This window comes from Anguilla anguilla, chromosome 8, assembly GCF_013347855.1.
Source record: "Anguilla anguilla isolate fAngAng1 chromosome 8, fAngAng1.pri, whole genome shotgun sequence".
Taxonomy (NCBI): Eukaryota; Metazoa; Chordata; class Actinopteri; order Anguilliformes; family Anguillidae; genus Anguilla; species Anguilla anguilla.
In genome coordinates, this window is record NC_049208.1 from 51,400,247 (window position 1) to 51,417,128 (window position 16,882).

The 16,882-nt window shown below is 48.4% G+C and overlaps 3 protein-coding genes across 4 annotated transcripts; all 3 read right to left on the minus strand.

Moving 5' to 3' along the window:
• Positions 1 to 1,365: 1,365 nt before the first annotated feature.
• LOC118234234 (free fatty acid receptor 2-like) lies at positions 1,366 to 2,343 on the minus strand. Its single transcript, XM_035430643.1, has one exon. It carries the CDS (start codon positions 2,341 to 2,343, stop codon positions 1,366 to 1,368), a length of 978 nt encoding a protein of 325 aa, XP_035286534.1.
• Positions 2,344 to 6,000: 3,657 nt separating this feature from the next.
• On the minus strand, positions 6,001 to 6,921 carry LOC118234235 (free fatty acid receptor 1). The gene has a single exon (XM_035430644.1). The coding sequence runs from the start codon at positions 6,919 to 6,921 to the stop codon at positions 6,001 to 6,003; it is 921 nt and encodes a 306-aa protein (XP_035286535.1).
• A 3,274-nt stretch (positions 6,922 to 10,195) lies between these two features.
• tekt2 (tektin 2 (testicular)) lies at positions 10,196 to 16,775 on the minus strand. Of its 2 annotated transcripts, none has more exons than XM_035429272.1 (10): positions 16,705 to 16,775; positions 15,584 to 15,765; positions 15,158 to 15,283; positions 14,819 to 15,024; positions 14,411 to 14,554; positions 13,837 to 13,951; positions 13,463 to 13,570; positions 12,309 to 12,452; positions 11,943 to 12,022; positions 10,196 to 11,557 (listed from the first exon to the last, which is right to left on the minus strand). In XM_035429272.1, exons 2-10 carry the CDS (start codon positions 15,737 to 15,739, stop codon positions 11,359 to 11,361), a joined length of 1,278 nt encoding a protein of 425 aa, XP_035285163.1. In that variant the 5' UTR covers positions 15,740 to 15,765; positions 16,705 to 16,775; the 3' UTR covers positions 10,196 to 11,358. The 2 variants fall into 2 exon arrangements, with proteins under 2 accessions (XP_035285163.1, XP_035285165.1); XM_035429274.1 differs by having other exon boundaries at positions 15,584 to 15,770; positions 16,705 to 16,754.
• Between the last annotated feature and the right edge of the window lie 107 nt (positions 16,776 to 16,882).

A 16,882-nucleotide genomic window follows, 5' to 3' on the forward strand; every position in this document is an offset into this window, starting at 1 on the left:
CTCGAACACCATGGTCATCCATCCTGTGCCAATTTCCTTGTGTACATATTGGGCAAGTAAATGACTGACAGCACCTCGTTTGCTTTTGACATCATGCGGTTGATTGGAACAGGCTGGAGGGTCACGATGCTAATGCTACGCTACAGAATGGCATGGAACTGTGTGTTGGGGCGGAGGTCGTCATCTTTGCCACTCAGGGATGCTTTTGGGAGCGATTCAACCTCCCTGGTGCTTCTGAGATTCATTACATCAACTTTAAGCATCAGCGGCATCGCTGAACATCACTAAGCGTCACTATGAATCACTGAAAGTCACCGAGCTTCACCAAACGTCACTATGAATCGCTGAACATCCCTATGAATCACCGAACGTCACTATGAATCACCGAACGTCACTATGAATCACCGAACGTCACTATGAATCGCTGAACGTCACTAACTGTTGGCGAGCGGAACCGAACGACGCTGATCATCGCTGAAATGCCGGACGTCGCCGGTGTCACTGCGGATCAGTGAACACCGCTGTTCTGCTGACCCGCCTGCTGCTCGGGGAACCCGGGTTTTCAGCACGGCTCACACCTCTCTGGAGCTGGAGAACGCAACGATTCGACTCGATGAACCGTTTCAGTAATCGAATTGTGGTTGAGCAACTGTATCCAATGAAACATTTTCAATACAATGTCAAAGTCTTGCTGGAAACGGTGTTTGAATTAACAACATTCCCTCTGTTGCAGTTGTTGGGAAATCATGAGGGCTGTCATTTGATTTTTAAAATTTTTGTTCTTTATGTTCATTTATGTTTTTTGATAGTTTATATTTATGTATAAAAGTTTCCTAAACATGGCATTTCCATATTTGGATTGAAGTAAAGTAAGTAAAGAGCATAAAATTATTTAATTTCATGTCATTATTAATAAAGCATTTGTAAAGATTATGTTAGCATAATATACTGTATGTTAAACATTGTGATTTGCACTGGACAAACAGGAAATATAGCTGGTCCGCAGCAATATGGTAATGCTTATAGAAAGCACACAATGCCCCCAAGGAGAAGATGTATCCAATAAATGTTTTTTGAAAAGCACAATTTGAAGCAAATAATCCCCCCCCAAAAAAAACCCATAAAAAATATATTAAATACACACACCTAAAGAGCTGTATCACAAATTCACCCACTGCTACCACATCTATAATCATCACAAAGTTGTATCTGCAGTGCTGCCAAAACATGGACCTGGTGCTAACAGAACTGTCCCATGGTTCCACTTTCTGACAACACAGCTGTGATGCGCTACGTGACATCAGACAGAAAGCACAGTGCGCACGTAGGGGGGTAGCGCTCACATTAGCATCTCCCACACATGGCTCATTCCCTCTCATTGGGGCTTGGGTCTTTGCATATGTCAGTACCGGAGGGCTCCAGCAGGGGGCAGCAGCAGGGAGGCCTGCCGCAGGGCGGGAGGCGGAGCCTCCCCAGCAGCCCGGTCAGGCAGCGGTTGAACAGGCTCCTAACGGCGGAGGAGGAGAAGTAGAAGATGAGGGGGTCCAGGCAGGCGTTGAAGGTGCTGAACTGCAGGGCGATGTGGCGCCAGGGCGGGCTGGCACCCGCCGCGAAGCCCGCCAGGTGCGAGGCGTTGTAGGGCCCGAAGCAGAGGGCGAAGACCAGCAGCGTGCCCAGCGCCAGGCCGATGGCCCGCAGGCGCCGCCGCCGGCCGATGCGGGGCCGCCGGGACAGGATGCGGATGAAGTTGACGTAGCAGAAGCAGGAGACCAGGAAGGGGACGCCGAACAGCAGGAGGCAGAGCTCCAGCCGGACGGGCAGGAGCACCCGCAGCTGCTCCGGCGAGAAGTCCCGGTAGCAGCCAGAGGGGGCGCTGTGGTCGCTGGCGTTGGCCGGCTTGTAGTACAGTATGATGTATACGAAGCTCAGGTTGAAGGAGGACAGGACCCAGAAGAAGACGCTCACCACCACGGCGCAGAGGGGCCGGCGGTTCAGCTTGTACTGGATGGGGAAGGCCACGCCCAGGTAGCGCTCCACGCTCACCGCCGTCAGGATGAAGGTGCTGTTGTAGATGGTGGAGTAGAAGACAAACACCGTCAGCGGGCACAGGAAGTGGGGCATGTTCCACATCATGTCGTCCGCCGCCTCCTTCATCTTGAAGGGGAGGAAGATGAGGAAGACGAGGTCGGAGATGGTGAGGTTGAGCAGCAGCACGTCGATGGGCGCGGGCTTCTGCCGGAGCTTCCGGCTGAAGGTGTAGAACGCCAGAGCGTTGGCCGGCAGGCCAATCAGGAAGGTGATGACGGAAACGGACAGGCCCAGCTGGGCGTGGCTTGACAGCATGGTGGCGGCTGTGGATCATGGGAACCCGAGTCTGAGAAAGGAGGTACAGAGCTCCGGAACCTCACAGCACAGAGCAGGTAAAATGACGATAAGCATGAGCGATACTATATAGCCTACCTGTGGCCCCCTGAAACCCAGCAGAAACAAAGTCTAAAAAATTTGAATATTTTTTGGCAAAATACATTAAAGGTCCAGGAAGTGAAATGGGAAAGGGTTGGGCAGCTCTGTCCCATATTATTGTTTAGGATACTCTTGCCCAGCCCCAATGTTTGTGCCGTAGGTCCGTACATGCAGCTCACTGCACTGGTTTAACGTGTGAGTCTCTCCTGCTTTATTTCGCAATGGTTCCCCCTGCATTAGCATTCAGCTGTTTACCAATCACTGTCTGGACCTGCCAATCACAGCTACTACCATTCCCCACACAAGTGTTGCACAGCTGGATCCAAAAGGTGCTGAAGTGTTGCGTTTTAATAGGATAAAACATTACCATTTCACACCATGTTTTGCCTGGTGTGATCATCCTCTCAGTGAATTTTGCTAAATTGTTAAATGTTAATTACCCCAAGAACTCTGAGTTTTAACGACAGAATCGTCATCAGTTATTCTTAAATGTTTTTATTCTGCAGTTATTCACATAAAATAATTCACATTGCTATTTACGTTGTTTGCAGTGGTCAGAAACATAACGTTCATCTTTCAGGAATGACTCACCTCAGCTCATTAGATGAATAAAGTTCCCCCTGACTGCTTTCCGCCTTTCTGACTGAATTCCAAACCGCACTATTCAACAGTAGCCACTCTCAACAGGCATCATCCAGTCACGTCACAAGGGAAAACACACAGCCAATCAAACCTCTGATTGCTCTGGTCATACCACCAATCACGCTGCTGACCACCACACTCAATATGCGGCCAATCACATTACAGACCCTGCTCGCTCGAGCTCTCAGCCAATTGCTAAGCTGAGCACTCTCATCGGGCAGCCAGTTATATCACAGCTTATACAACAATGCGGCGTAGATAAAGAAAATTAATAAGGCAGTTATCTGTCATCCCAGCTTTTCAAATAAAGGATTTCCTGTTAATCGTGTGCATTCAGGTGGATATATGAGGATATTGTGCCGGTCATGGATGGTTACATGCAGAGGACACACCACGTTGGCTGTTTCCGACCCATCTGTGGGCGGGGCACGAAGGAGATAATTAGGGAAATCCTCAACGACTGAAATTTCCTGTCTGCAGTTATCTAATGGTCACCTATAAAATGGTTGCGGGGGGGGGGGGGGGGGGTGGGCAGGATGATTTGTAGTGTTTATGAGCAAGTCCCATGACAAAGGGAGCTAGCTGCATTTCCGTTTAATTTACAGTTTAAATGAAATTAATTGCCAATAACAGCTGGTACTGGCCATTTGTTTCCCTTTTTTAAAACATATTTTTATTCATGCTTGTTTTTCTACAGTTAGTCTCAGTGAGATCATGATCTCTTGAGACCTACGAACAAATAAAACAAACATAAAAATTTTAAACAGGCAGTTACAATTCAGTCACATGTTAACATTCAGCAGTCAAACATCATACAAGAATATAACAACGGAAGCAAGTACACTCAGCATTAAGAAAATCCATGTATAATACTTTCAAATTTTTTAGGGGAACAAGAAATCATCACTTAAATTTTTTTTTTTGCAATTCATTCCACCTGTGAGGAGCACAGTACTGAAAACATGTTTTGCCTGGCTCGGTGTTTACATGGGGTGTGCATAAGGTTAAAAAGTCCTGACACCTGGTATCATAGTTACTGGACTGGAGACTGTGGGGAAGTGTCTTAAGTCAAGCCTTGTACTTAAACAAAATGCAGTGCAGTTCACTAAACGAGTACCACCCTGCTTTTTCATAAAAGACACAATGATGGGGAAGAAATGCATCACCTGTAATACACTGAATCAAAAGACTTTAAAGCGGAACAGGCAGCAGGTATATACAGAATGTCTCCATAATCAAATACTGACAAGAAAGTTCATTGTACAGTTGTTTTCCTATTCACAAAAGATAAACATGCTTTGTTTCTGTATAAGAATCCAATCTTAGCTTTTAGCTTCTGAGGCCAATGTTCCCTGCGAGTCTTAAAGGACAATCTACCATCCAGCCAAATTCCTAAATATTTGTAAGATTCTACAGTTTCAATTTAGGTACCCTGAATTGTATGAATGCAGATATTAGACGCATTCCCCAATTTATTTCTTGAAAATCAATACATTTTGTTTAATCAATGCAGACTGTAAGTTGGTAACGACCAGGTTAAGTGTGGAGCCAGTGGCACACAAGATTGTATCATTAGCATAAAAATGGACATTACAATGTGGTGTTGAGAATGCTATGCTATTTATAGAGAATGTGAATAAACGTGGACCAAGAATAGACCCTTGTGGAAAACGTTTACTAATTGCAAGAGATTCAAGCTTGATTTAATACGATCAGCAACAATAGTTTGACTTCTTCACAAGAGTTATGCATAAAACCAGTTGATGAAAAGGTTCATCCAATCCAATGGCGGATAACTTTTTCAATAATATATTATGGTCACTGGTGTCAAAAGCCTTTGATATGTCAATGATAAGTGCAGCACAGAGCTGTTTATTATCCAGAGGGTTGACAATATAATTTAAAACAAGATTTTCTGCCATTATCGTGCTATGACCTGGCCTAAAACCTGATTATTGTGGTTGTAAAATGCTTTCATCTCTAAAAAGGCCCAAAGCTGAGAGTTGGCTAAAGGTTCTAAGACTCTGGTCGAACGGGGACATTTTGAAATTTGACGATAACGGATTAGATCGCTGGTACCATCACCTTTATATAGAGGCTAGCCTGAGCTGCCTTCCATAAGTTTGAAATAAAATTCCAGTTAAAAATGAAAACAAATGGTACGGCAATTATATGGGCACTGAGACACAAAATCAAATATATTGTTATGAATTACAGTTCAGTGATCATTTCTAAAATTCAAACATTGAGAACTCCCGCCCACAGCTGCTCTGGAGAGAATACCCGGTAATAGCCAATAGGGGGCGCTGTGGATGCCGGTGTTGGCCGGGTTGTAGTAAGGCATGATGGGGAAGGCCACACCCAGGTAGCGCTTCACACTGACCACCGTGAAGACGGAAGTGCTGCTCTTCCAAAGTCATTTTGGTATCTTGCTATTTTCTGTCAGTACACAACAGTAGTACATTTTCTGAGTTCTTTCTTGCAGTAAACATTTTTGATCAGCCATTTCATGTTCTACAGAAAACGTCATGCGATCCATCCACACGTGTATTTCTAGTTTCCCTGTCTGTTGTTCAGCTCTTATCTAGCAGAGACGACATCATCGACGACATGGTGGACGACATCATCACAGAGGGCATCACAATGACATTCAGGCTTTAGATCCAGTACGACAAATTCACATCATATATGGGGACCAAAGATGAACGGCATTCAAGAGTCCTCCCTCCTCAGCCAGCTAAGAGAATATTTTTGGCAGAAATTGAAGTTCATCACAGGAAACACATATCTCCAGCTTCCTGTCCCAGATCAGATGTGTAGTTCTCATTCAGAAACAGTCAAAGTCAGTCTGCGTGCAGTAAGAGGTCAGTGTAAGCCGAGCGCATCCTGCGCGGTTCAGTGTCTGTTTGCGACAGTCTTCCCATGCCCCGCCCTCCCGCACAGCCTCCCAGCCAATCCCGGCAGGCGATTGGGGGGCGAGAGCAGCAGCATCACGGCGGGCTCCAGGAAGACGTTGCAGGCGCTGGTCAGCATGGCCTCCTTCCTCCAGCCGACTGTGCCGCCCGCCGCGAACCCAACCACGTGCGAAGCGTTGTAGGGCCCGTAGCAGACCACGAACACGGCCAGCGTGGCGCACGCCACCGCCGCCGCCCTCCGCTTGCGGCCCGCGGGCAGGCAGGAGCGGCGGACCAGCGCCACGCAGCGCAGCGTGCAGAAGGCGGTGGCCGCCAGCGGCAGCAGGAAGAGCAGCAGCGCCATCTCCAGGCGCAGCGGCAGCAGCACGCGGTGCTGCTCCGCGGTGAAGTCCTGGAAGCAGGTGGAGCCGTTGCCCAGCGGCGCCGGGTGGGTGAAGTAGGCCCCGCCCTCCGCCGCCAGGCCGGGCCCCAGGTGGAGCAGCACCAGGGCCCACAGGCCCGCGCTGACGCCGCAGGAGAGCCGCCCGCTGCGGTACAGCTTGTAGCTGATGGGGTAGGCGGCGCCCAGGTAGCGCCCCACCGCCGTCACCGCCAGGAACAGGCAGCTGCCGTAGAGCGAGGCCACCAGGAAGAAGCTGTAGGCCAGGCAGACGGGCAGGGGGAGGGCCCAGCCCCGTGCCGCCGTCTCCAGGGCCATGACGGGCAGCCAGGCCACCAGCGCCAGGTTGGCGACGCACAGGTTGAGGGCGTAGACCACGCAGGGCGTGGCCCCCCGCTTCCGGGCCTTGCGCAGGTACACGGCCAGCACCAGCAGGTTGGAGGGCAGGCCCAGCAGGAAGGTGAAGGAGTAGACGGCCAGGGAGATGATGTCCACCGCGGCCCTCCCCTGCTTGCTCTCCATGGCTCCGCCCCGCCGCGGGTGGGAGGGTCTCCTCAGGTCCGCCGGCGCTGCGGAGCGCCCGGCTCCGCCTCTAGCTCGGATACGGGTCCGGAGACGACGGCTTTGGCAAACATCGCACAAACGCGAGTAGAATATCGTCCAGGTTACCGCTGACGCTGACTCCTCCGGGAAAAGATCGCACGCCGCAAAGAACACTCAGTCTTACCTCCGGTGACTGTTTCCATCGACCATCTCTTCACCAGCCATTCATGTGACGGTCCATCACCCTCTCGCGGTGTGTGGATCTGGTCTGCGGCAGTTGCTTTGTTAATCCATCAGTCTCTCGTGGTGCGTGGATTTGGTCTGCGGCAGTTGGTTTGTTAGTCCATCGGTCTCTCGTGGTGCGTGAGGTTAGTCTGTAGCAGTCGGTATGTTAGTCCAGCGCTTGCTCTCACGGTCCGTGACTAGTCCATCTCTCTCATGGTGGATGTCGCGTTGGTCTTCCAGCAGTCAGGACAGCAGTCTCTCTCTGAGGTTGCGTGAGAGGGTGAGAGCTCCTTTACCCCTCACAACCAGCCAATGGGTTTCCAACGCCGTTCGATAAACGTGGCTTCAGAAGTCAAAAAGACCTCGCTTCCGCACTTGCTCTGAATTTCTCGCACGCTGTGTGGCACACGTTCCTTTAGCTGTCCTCAGCGTAAAAGGTCTCTCTCTGGCACACGCTCTGATAGAAGCTCCTTCAGCTGTGATCAATATAACGTCCTCTCTCTCTCTCTTCTCTCTCTGTCCCTCTCTCTCTCAGTCTCTCTCTCCTCTCTTCTCTCTCTCTCTCTCTCTCAGTCTCTCTCAGTCTCTCTCTTCTGTCTCCTCTCTCTCTCTGTCTCTCTCTCTCAGTCTGTCACTCTCTCTCTCTCTCAGTCTCTCTCTCTCACACACACACACACACATCAGGTGCTCCCTCAGTGCCCTGGAGATGGACTGAGAGCGAGGGGAGAGGGGTGCCGGTGGCCTGATGTTGAGGAATTGCTCAGGCAGAAGTAATCGAGCCGGGATGGCATTTAGGGCACACCTGGCAGTGAGGGATGAGGTGCAGGCGGTGCCTTAATGGCCGCCCGCGTGCGCGGCGCCTGGCAGCGGCATCTGCACCCGCTTAGTGAAATGATTCATGAGTAATTGTGCCTTTTCAGGAAACGATGCCCATTGAATCCTGGCCCGGCTTGTCTGGATGAAGGGGCCGGGTCAATAAAACCATAATGGCTCCTGGTGGAGGAGGCCTACTCAGAGGGAGATAAGGACAAACGAGACTTCCCCACCAACAAGCAGCGCCTTTAACTACTGTTGTTTTTTGCCTGTGCAATTTGTTTGCTTCAGAGTGCTGCCCCCATGCTTGGGTTTAGCCGTAAAAACAGAGGGTAGGGGAGTATGTTATTTATTCCAAACCTAAATCACTCTTCAGCAACCTGACATTGTCTTTTACCTAAATCTTAGTGCTGAGACCTCATTGTGGATAAACTGTTTTAGTCAATTATGTGGTCAACAGAAAAAGCACTTTAATTCAGTTTTCGATCAATGCTGTGTAACCTTGTGGACCTTAACAGCATGTGGATTGGCAGACATGATGATGGTGAGTAGAAGTGTAGCTATCCATGTGTTTTAAAGATCAGGGAATCTACCAGTCTGCTCAGCATTGATCAGCCTACTCAGCATTGATCCAAAAAAAAAAAAAACGCAGTTCCCCACTTAATGCAATAAATGTTTGTCAAACAACGTGATCTGATTATTTTAGTCTTATCTGTCATGCTGAAAGATTCAGAAAAAGAACACTGAATTTGGGAAAAGAGGAGAGCTGAGGCACAGGTATTTGTTTTATCCCATTCCTTTTTATCCCCCTAAGATCTCAACAAATAATGCTTTGAAATTGTAACATCACTGTCAATGCAAGCTCATGGACTGACGGCTGGACATTCTCCTTAAAAATCTTCTGGTACAGAGCAGAATTAATGCTTTCTTCAATAATGGCAAGTCATCCAGACCTCAAGGCAGCAAAGCTTCCCCACACCATCCTGCTACCACCGCCATGGTTCATTGGTATGATGTTCTTACCGTGAAATAGTGCTTGTACAGTACTTGCTTTACATCAGACATAATGGGACCCATGTGTTCCAAGAAGTTCCACTTATGACTCATCTGCCCATAGAACATTATTTCAACAGGCTTGGGGCTCATCCAGGTGCTTTTTTTTGCAGATGTGAGACGAGCATTAACGTTTCTCTTGGTTAGCAGTGGTTTCCGCCTCGCTCCTCTCCCATGAATCCCACTTTTGCCCAGTCTCTTTCTTATACTGGAGTTATGAACACCGACCTCACCTGAGGCTAGATACTCCTGCAGTTCTTTGGATGCCCTTCAGGGACCTTTTGCGACTTCCTGGATCAATTGTTGCTGCACTTTTGGAGAAATTTTGGAAGGACAGAAGATTCACCACTGTTCCAAGAGTTCTCTGTCTGGTTCTATTGGTTCTCACTGTGGTTCAGTGTAATCCCAGAGCCTTAGAAATGGCTTTGTGACCCTTTCCAGACTGATGTATGTCAACAACTCTTTTTTTTACACCCCTTCTGGAATTCCCTTTGATATAGTGGTATAGTGTGTTTGTAGAATCTTTGTGGTGACTACTTCTCTCTGATGGTAAGGTTCTATATGAGTGAGGTTAAGATTCAACAGGGCTGTGTTCAATCATCTGAATATAATGATCAATTTTTTTTTTAAGTTTGATAACTTTTTTCACTGAATAAATGAAATAGTTTTTAAAAAAATGTATTTTGTGTTTACTCAGTTTCCCTTTAATTAATATAGCACTGTACGGTTCTGACAATTTTGTTTACTGTAAGAAGAGACTTCAGTAAGGGCTAAATCCGCTAACATTAGCTTGCATATCCCTTCATGGTGGACCCAAACAGTAAGACTGTTACACTGAATATGACTAAGAATATTACATTGCTACGTGTTACAATAATGCTACAAGAAAGAATCTTCATATTTATGTACAGTGGTTTCTTTCTAAAAAGCTTTCCAAAATTATTTACTGCATTAGCCACAAGATAAACTTTTGTTACATGCCAAACCTCTTGAGCATCTGTGACATCGTTGTTCCTTCAGCTCGGCCTTTACAAGATTAAGCAGCCACTGATGGAGTCAACAGATGAGCAACACAAAACATGAGCAAATCCAAAAACATTTCTGAGAAAGGCTATTTTTTTTCTCCCGCAAGGATGCATTATAAAGACATTAAAGCCATCAGTTGGGCGGCTTAACGCTTTTATTATGGATAAAAAACCCTCCCCGGAGTGTTTACAGTTCCTTATCTCTTTCCACATTACACGACAAAGTGCATGTCCTCGTAAATCAGTCTATTGTGCAGAAAAATATTTTCCCTCTGCTTAATAGCCCACATTAAGCTGGCAGTGTGGCAAAAAAACAATGCAAATAATGGTAATTGAACAGTGAAAGAACCTGTATATATGATACACGCATGTTCACGCAGGTTCGACTGTCTGCAACCCTAACCCTAACCCTAACCCTAACACTGTGGCGGCTCTTGCTTCCTTATGCTAACTGTATGTTGCATGCGCCGCTTTGTCAAATAAAGGTGGAGTAATGAGCTGGGTCAGGTGTCAGGAAGCAAGTTCACGTGAGTCCCCTGTGAAGCTGGAGAGCTGGTCCACACCCAGCCTGTTTACACTGGTGGCCTGATGTGATGTCATGAACAAAACCGCTCCTCCCACTTCTGTCCACCAATCAGATCAACGCTGATCTGAAAGATCCTTCTCACAGAATACCCAGAGGAAAAAGAACTCAATTAGTCAATCTGATACACCGATACAAACGCCAGAGGAACAGAAGAGTATCAATCCATCTAAGTTACTGAGAAATTTAATTATGAGTGCACACCCATACACTCCCCATGACCGACCTTTGACCTCAATCTGATCTCCTCTGGAGCTACTGACTAGAGACAAAGAGAGCTGATTTCTAACTCTAGTCTTTCCAAGATTCATACCAAAGGGAAAGCACAGAAATGCATGCAATGTCACTGCTTTACTGGTCTTTCTGTTAATACAATAAGTGCACTGTGGCAATACACTTGCAAACACTCAAAATCATTAAATCCTAATAATACATATGCAATGTAATATAGACTATAAGACATTATATAACATATTACAATTGAATGTATATAACTGGATATACAGCAGCAATACAACACAGTGAGAAATGTCAGTTTTCCTACAGAAGAAACACGCATCCTAACTAAATCGAACCAAGTACAAGAGCACAATAACACATGCGGACTCAAAGAACACAAACCCTCAAAAAAACAGTGCAGCGATTTAACAGGATGGGAGGGGTGTGTAGAGACCAGGGTGCAGTGCGTTGGGCGCGGGGTTATAACTTCGGGCAGGGTTAAAGCAGGTCCAGGGCGTGCCTCCCGCTGGAGTTGGCGAGCGGGACGACGGCGCTGGGGGTCAGCTCGGTTTGGGCGGTGGCCACGAGGCGCTGGCGGGTCTCCAGGCTGCGCTGCTCCAGGGTGAGGGCGTCCTGCTTGCGGGACAGGTCCTCCCCCATGCAGGCCTGGTGCTGCTGCAGGGCCTGGAGTGAATGCCTGAGAGGGGGGCGGGGGGGGGGGGGGGGGAGGAGGTAGAACTAATTAGTGCAATCAGCTGGCTGAGCTAATGGATGGAAGAAACACACGCCAGGACTTTTAACTTTCTGACCTCTGAACTTTCCAGCTGTGAGAGGGACAGTGGAAAGGAAATATGGGGTAGGGGAGAAGGAATAAAAGGTAGTGTGGGATAGGGTTTAGGGGTCAATGGTAGTGTAGGATAGGGGTTAAGGGTCAAAGGCAGTGTGGGATAGGGGTTAGGTGTCAATGGTAGTGTGGGATAGGGTTTAGGGGTCAAAGGTAGAGTGGGATAGGGGTTAGGGGTCAAAGGTAGAGTGGGATAGGGGTACAGAGAGACGCTTCTGGAAGAGGAAGAGATACTCACTGTGCTTGGGCCAGTTTCTCCTTCAGGGCCCTAATGGTGGCCTCCAGCTGCTGCGCCTCCTCCACCAGGCCAAAATGCACCTGAGCAACACAGGCGCCCAATCACAGGCTAAGTCACGGACGACAGAGCCAATCAGAAACAACACGGACAGCCCAGCTGACGCACGCGGCTAATCAGAGACTCCTCCGCAGTCGCTCTGCACCAATCAGAGACGAGCCGCTCTGAGGAGCGCCAGTGGCATGTCATCGCGGCAGAATAATGAGACAATGTCTTAATGAAAGCAGCAAGGATCATATGTCGCGAGGGTAAACTAAGGGCTCTCCAATGGGAAACGGCCCTCAGAACAGACCCAAAACCCGTCGGTACCTCATCTCGGCACAGGTCCGCCCCCGGCCTCATGGTTCTGTTCTCCAGGCGGGTGTGGACCAGCTTCAGGGGAGCGGTTTTGGCCACAAGGTCATCCTCCAGCCCACGGATGTCCTGCTCCAGCTCTGTCATCTCATCTTTAGTCTGACAGACACGGGCAGACGAGCACAGAGTCAACTTTCTTCATATAGCACCTTTCAAGCAATACAGCATTAAGTGCTTTACACACAGATTAAAAAAAGAAATGTAATAAAAACATTAAAGAATAAAAATGGAAAAGGTTAAAAGAATCTGACAAAAAATCCTTTTAAATAAAATTCTAAAATTGGAGTGATATGGGATATCCATTTTGTCCTGATCAGCAGTCTTGCAGCTGAATTTTATAGAACTTGAACTTGGGCCAACATTTCAAGATTCAGACAAGTAAACAAGGCATTACAATTACATTAGAAAAGAACATGTCTTTCCCAGAAAGATTCCCAGTTATCAACGAATTCCATGTTATTTAACGTGCACTCTTTCTTCAGCCAGACATTTAGACAGCTGAATTTCTCACAGCCACGGTTTAAAACAGGAAGTGGGCCTGAGATCGCAAGCTCATAAGTGGATGTGATACTGTTATAAAATTAAATTAAATCTTTCTATAAAGCGTCCGATTCTCTCAGCCTGGTGTTCATTTGTGTGAATGATTACAGCTTTGCTGGAGTGTTTTCTAATGATTGCAAGAGCGTCATGTTTTATGTCACCTACTCTCGCAGCAGGAAAGCAGTGCTAATTAACATCCTTAAAACGGCGGTATAGAAGACGATGAGGCCATGGAGGCGAGCGACGATGAGGTAGGGGAGCGGAGAACTTCAGAACGATTTCTAGTTTTCGAAAACTGAAAAGGACTCAAGTACTCTCTCATGGTCAAAACCACACACCACACACGGTAATGCTACACCACTCATACTCATTCACACAGTTCAGCTCTCAGTGTCCAGTGTGCTTTCTGCTCTGGAAATGGAGTGAAGTATAAGGGTAGGGAGTGAAAGAAAGAGGGCGAGGTGTTGGAACGCCACAGTGAAAGCGAATAAAAAGGAGGATTTCTAAAGTGGAAGTGCAGAAGGAGGAGGAGGAGGAGGAGGAGGAGGAAGAGGCCCCAGCGCACTCACTTGCTTCAGCTGCCAGGCCATCTCGTCGCAGGCCCGCTCCAGCTGGTGGGCACGTTTTCGGAGGGCAAAGTCCGTGGCCATGTGCTGGGCCTGCAGCTCAATCAGGACCTGGGAGGGGTGGGGGTAGGGGAGGGGGGGTCTCGTCTTTAATCAGATTTAATCAACTTTTCAAAGCTGGCTCCGTCACGCCTGGGTCTGTGCCCTCCACCCCTGAACCCCTGTCCCCTCCAGTCAAACCTGACCCCGCCTCCCCAGACACACCCCGCCCCCAGTCAAGCCTGACCCCGCCTCCCCAGACACACCTGACCCCGCCTTCCCAGACACACATGACCCCGCCTTCCCAGCCAAGCCTGACCCCGCCTCCCCAGACACACCTGAGCCTTGGTCAGCTTCATGTCTCCCCTCAGCTGCTGTGAAGCCTGCATCTCCTCCTGGGCCCGGCTCACATTGGACCGGCTGAACAGCTCCCACTGCTGGGGACTAGTGAAACTGCAGCACACACACACACAGACAGGGTCATCCACACGGCGTTCTGTGTGCAGACTGTGACAGCACTGACGCTAATGCACCACAGCTGCGAGGGCATTTAAGTGCAGTGCAGCTCTTAATCTTGAAAATAGTTATCTTGCCTAAAATGATGATTTGCATTACTGCATCACTAAGCCAGAGAGGATGGTTCACCAGTACAGACCGGATGGTTCACCAGTACAGACCGGACGGTTCACCAGAACAGACCGGATGGTTCACCAGTAGAGACTGGATGGTTCACCAGAACAGACCGGATGGTTCACCAGTACAGACCGGATGGTTCACCACTACAGACCGGATGGCCCACCAGAATAGACCGGATGGTTCACCAGTACAGACTGGATGGTTCACCAGTAGAGACTGGATGGTTCACCAGAACAGACCGGATGGTTCACCAGTACAGACCGGATGGTTTCCTACCCCGGGAGCATGCGCATGGGATTGGGCTTCAGAGAGATATCTCGAGAGGTCTCGGTGAGCAGCAGACAGGTGCCATCCACGTCTAGGGCGTCCATCTTGTTTTGGATGTCACAGGTCAGCTGGTGCCTCGCCTCCTGCAGCAAACTCAAAGTACCCATCAGACACATCATTAAAAATCTGTGCATTGCACTCTGTCTGTCCAATTCACAGAGGCAATGCAAAAAATATTACAGACACAAAAAGATCAATGTTCTGGAGACATACCTTGCCTATATACAAGAGAATTCATTCTACATTGTGAAACTGAGGCCACAGGAATATGATTATCAACAACAGTATTAAAAACAACATCTCTCTATCTCCACCACTCCGCCTCCGTTTTCTCTTCTTTCTCTGTGAAACGCTCACCAGATCTGCTCGAAAGCTTTGCTGATTCGGTGCTGCAGCGTCCTCTGGATCCCGCCGATCACCTCCACCTCTTTTTTAAGCTCCGCCTCCACGGGGTCGTTGACCAGCTCGGTCCCGCGGCGACGCTCCCTCAGGGTGAGGCACTCGACCGCCACCTCGAGGGGGAGAGCCGTGGCGGCCAGCGTCCTCTCCAACTCCTCCTTAGTCTGAAAGAAGGGCGCGTGTGATTGGACGCCGACTCCCAATACACCCAACATCGCCAGACCCTATAGGACAGCGAGTCTACAGAGGGCAAAGGTTACGAGAGGAAGCTGCAGCGGACAGAACGGGCAGCATCACCAGCGTGAGGGCTTCCATCTCGGCGTCCACCTCCCGCGCACAGGCCGCCAAGTTCTCCTTCCAGCGCGATAGGTCCGTGATTCTGTCTCTCAGCCTGCGAGAGCTGTCGCTCTTGTCCCAGAAAGTCTGAGAAAGGTGCAGGAGTGAGTGAGGGAGAGAGAATGCTTTCACATCATATGTAATGACCTCACAAACTAAGCAGAAACAAGTCAAGTGCCAAGACACACAAAACGAAATGGCGAGATAGAATGTGGGACATCAATGCACGTAGAAAGAGAACATCGAATTACATTTCTTACCTGTTTATCACAATCATTTTAAAAGGGGGGTGAAAGAGAGGAAGAGAAGAAAGGAGTGAGGGAACAGAGACAAGGAGAGAGGGGGAGATTTTTGGTCTTCTGCCCAGAGTACCCCCTCCATTCACACCTTATTGGAGGTCTCATTGCGTAGAGTCCGGGCCTCCTGGCGGACCTCATGCGATACGTTCCGCTTGTCGCCTGCGGTGTCCGCTATTTGCCTGTTGCTGGTCTCCCAGTCGGGCACGCTGTAGCGGTGCCCCGGCTTGACGCTAAGGGTGGCCATCTTAACTGTGACTGACGGGCTATCGCCTGGGCCGAAACATGAAACCAGACCAATGAGATCGATTGGAATCCCGACACCTCCTGGAGCAGGCCGGCTATGACATCATCAGAAAAACACTCACGAGACATTAAGAGAAAGACAATCTTTCTGACTCAGACCTCACCCTCTTGGGGTGAAGTAGCAGCCTGTTGTGTGCCACCGTATGGAGCTGATGGCTGTGCTAGCACAGGTAGGACTGCAGATGGCTCACTACTACACTGTCTGAAACCCAAAGTTTAAGCAGGACGAACAGCTGAGCACCCCATGAATAGCTTTCATTGTGACTGTCATTTTAATCAGCACAATTGCCTCTGTCTCACTACTGCCATGGTCACAACAGAAATGCTTCCTCTGTAAAATAAATCAAGTCTTAAATATGAGACTTTTTACTACTGTGTTTCCAAAACTACATCGACCACTAACTGTCCTACTGGCTACCGTTTCTTTCCTTTCCACTGTTGAGAACACAGTAAAAAAGATAGCTAACATCAGCCCAGACTGTGCTCTAACATAACAACAAGCTGCACTTCAAGAACTTGGACTAAATAGGAACCAGCCGGAAACATCCAGGGTTTTGGTCAGAGTCCATCGAATCCCTTGCAATGAACAGCAGCAACAACATTCGTTGTAACTATACTTCGTGCAACAAATGCAGACGAAGTGCATTGCAAATGCAAGGTAGCTAATATCATTTTCTGGCTTTTAAACACTCCATTAACTTAACGTTAGCTAGTTCCAAATAACGTTGCATCTCACCAATTTGTTTCACGTTAGCTAAGTTAGCTAGAATGCCAAGCGAGTGTTTTAAATGCACAATATAACCAACTTGGTAAGTCGTTAGACGACTTGCTAAAGTTATATGTCCTAATAACTTCAGCTCCAAAAAATGAACTTTCGGTGTTATAGTAAAGTTATCAAATGCCTACCTTGTCGGAACTGACTCAGTACGTCTGCTCTTGTCTGATCAACTAACCAAGCGGTCCGTTGCCAGGTAACGCTATGGACACAGTCAAAAACACCATGGCAACATTAAACACATAGTTAGTTGGCTAGTGTATCGCACATACAGTCTATGGCATCGTATTTCTTCTTTGCTAAGGCCAG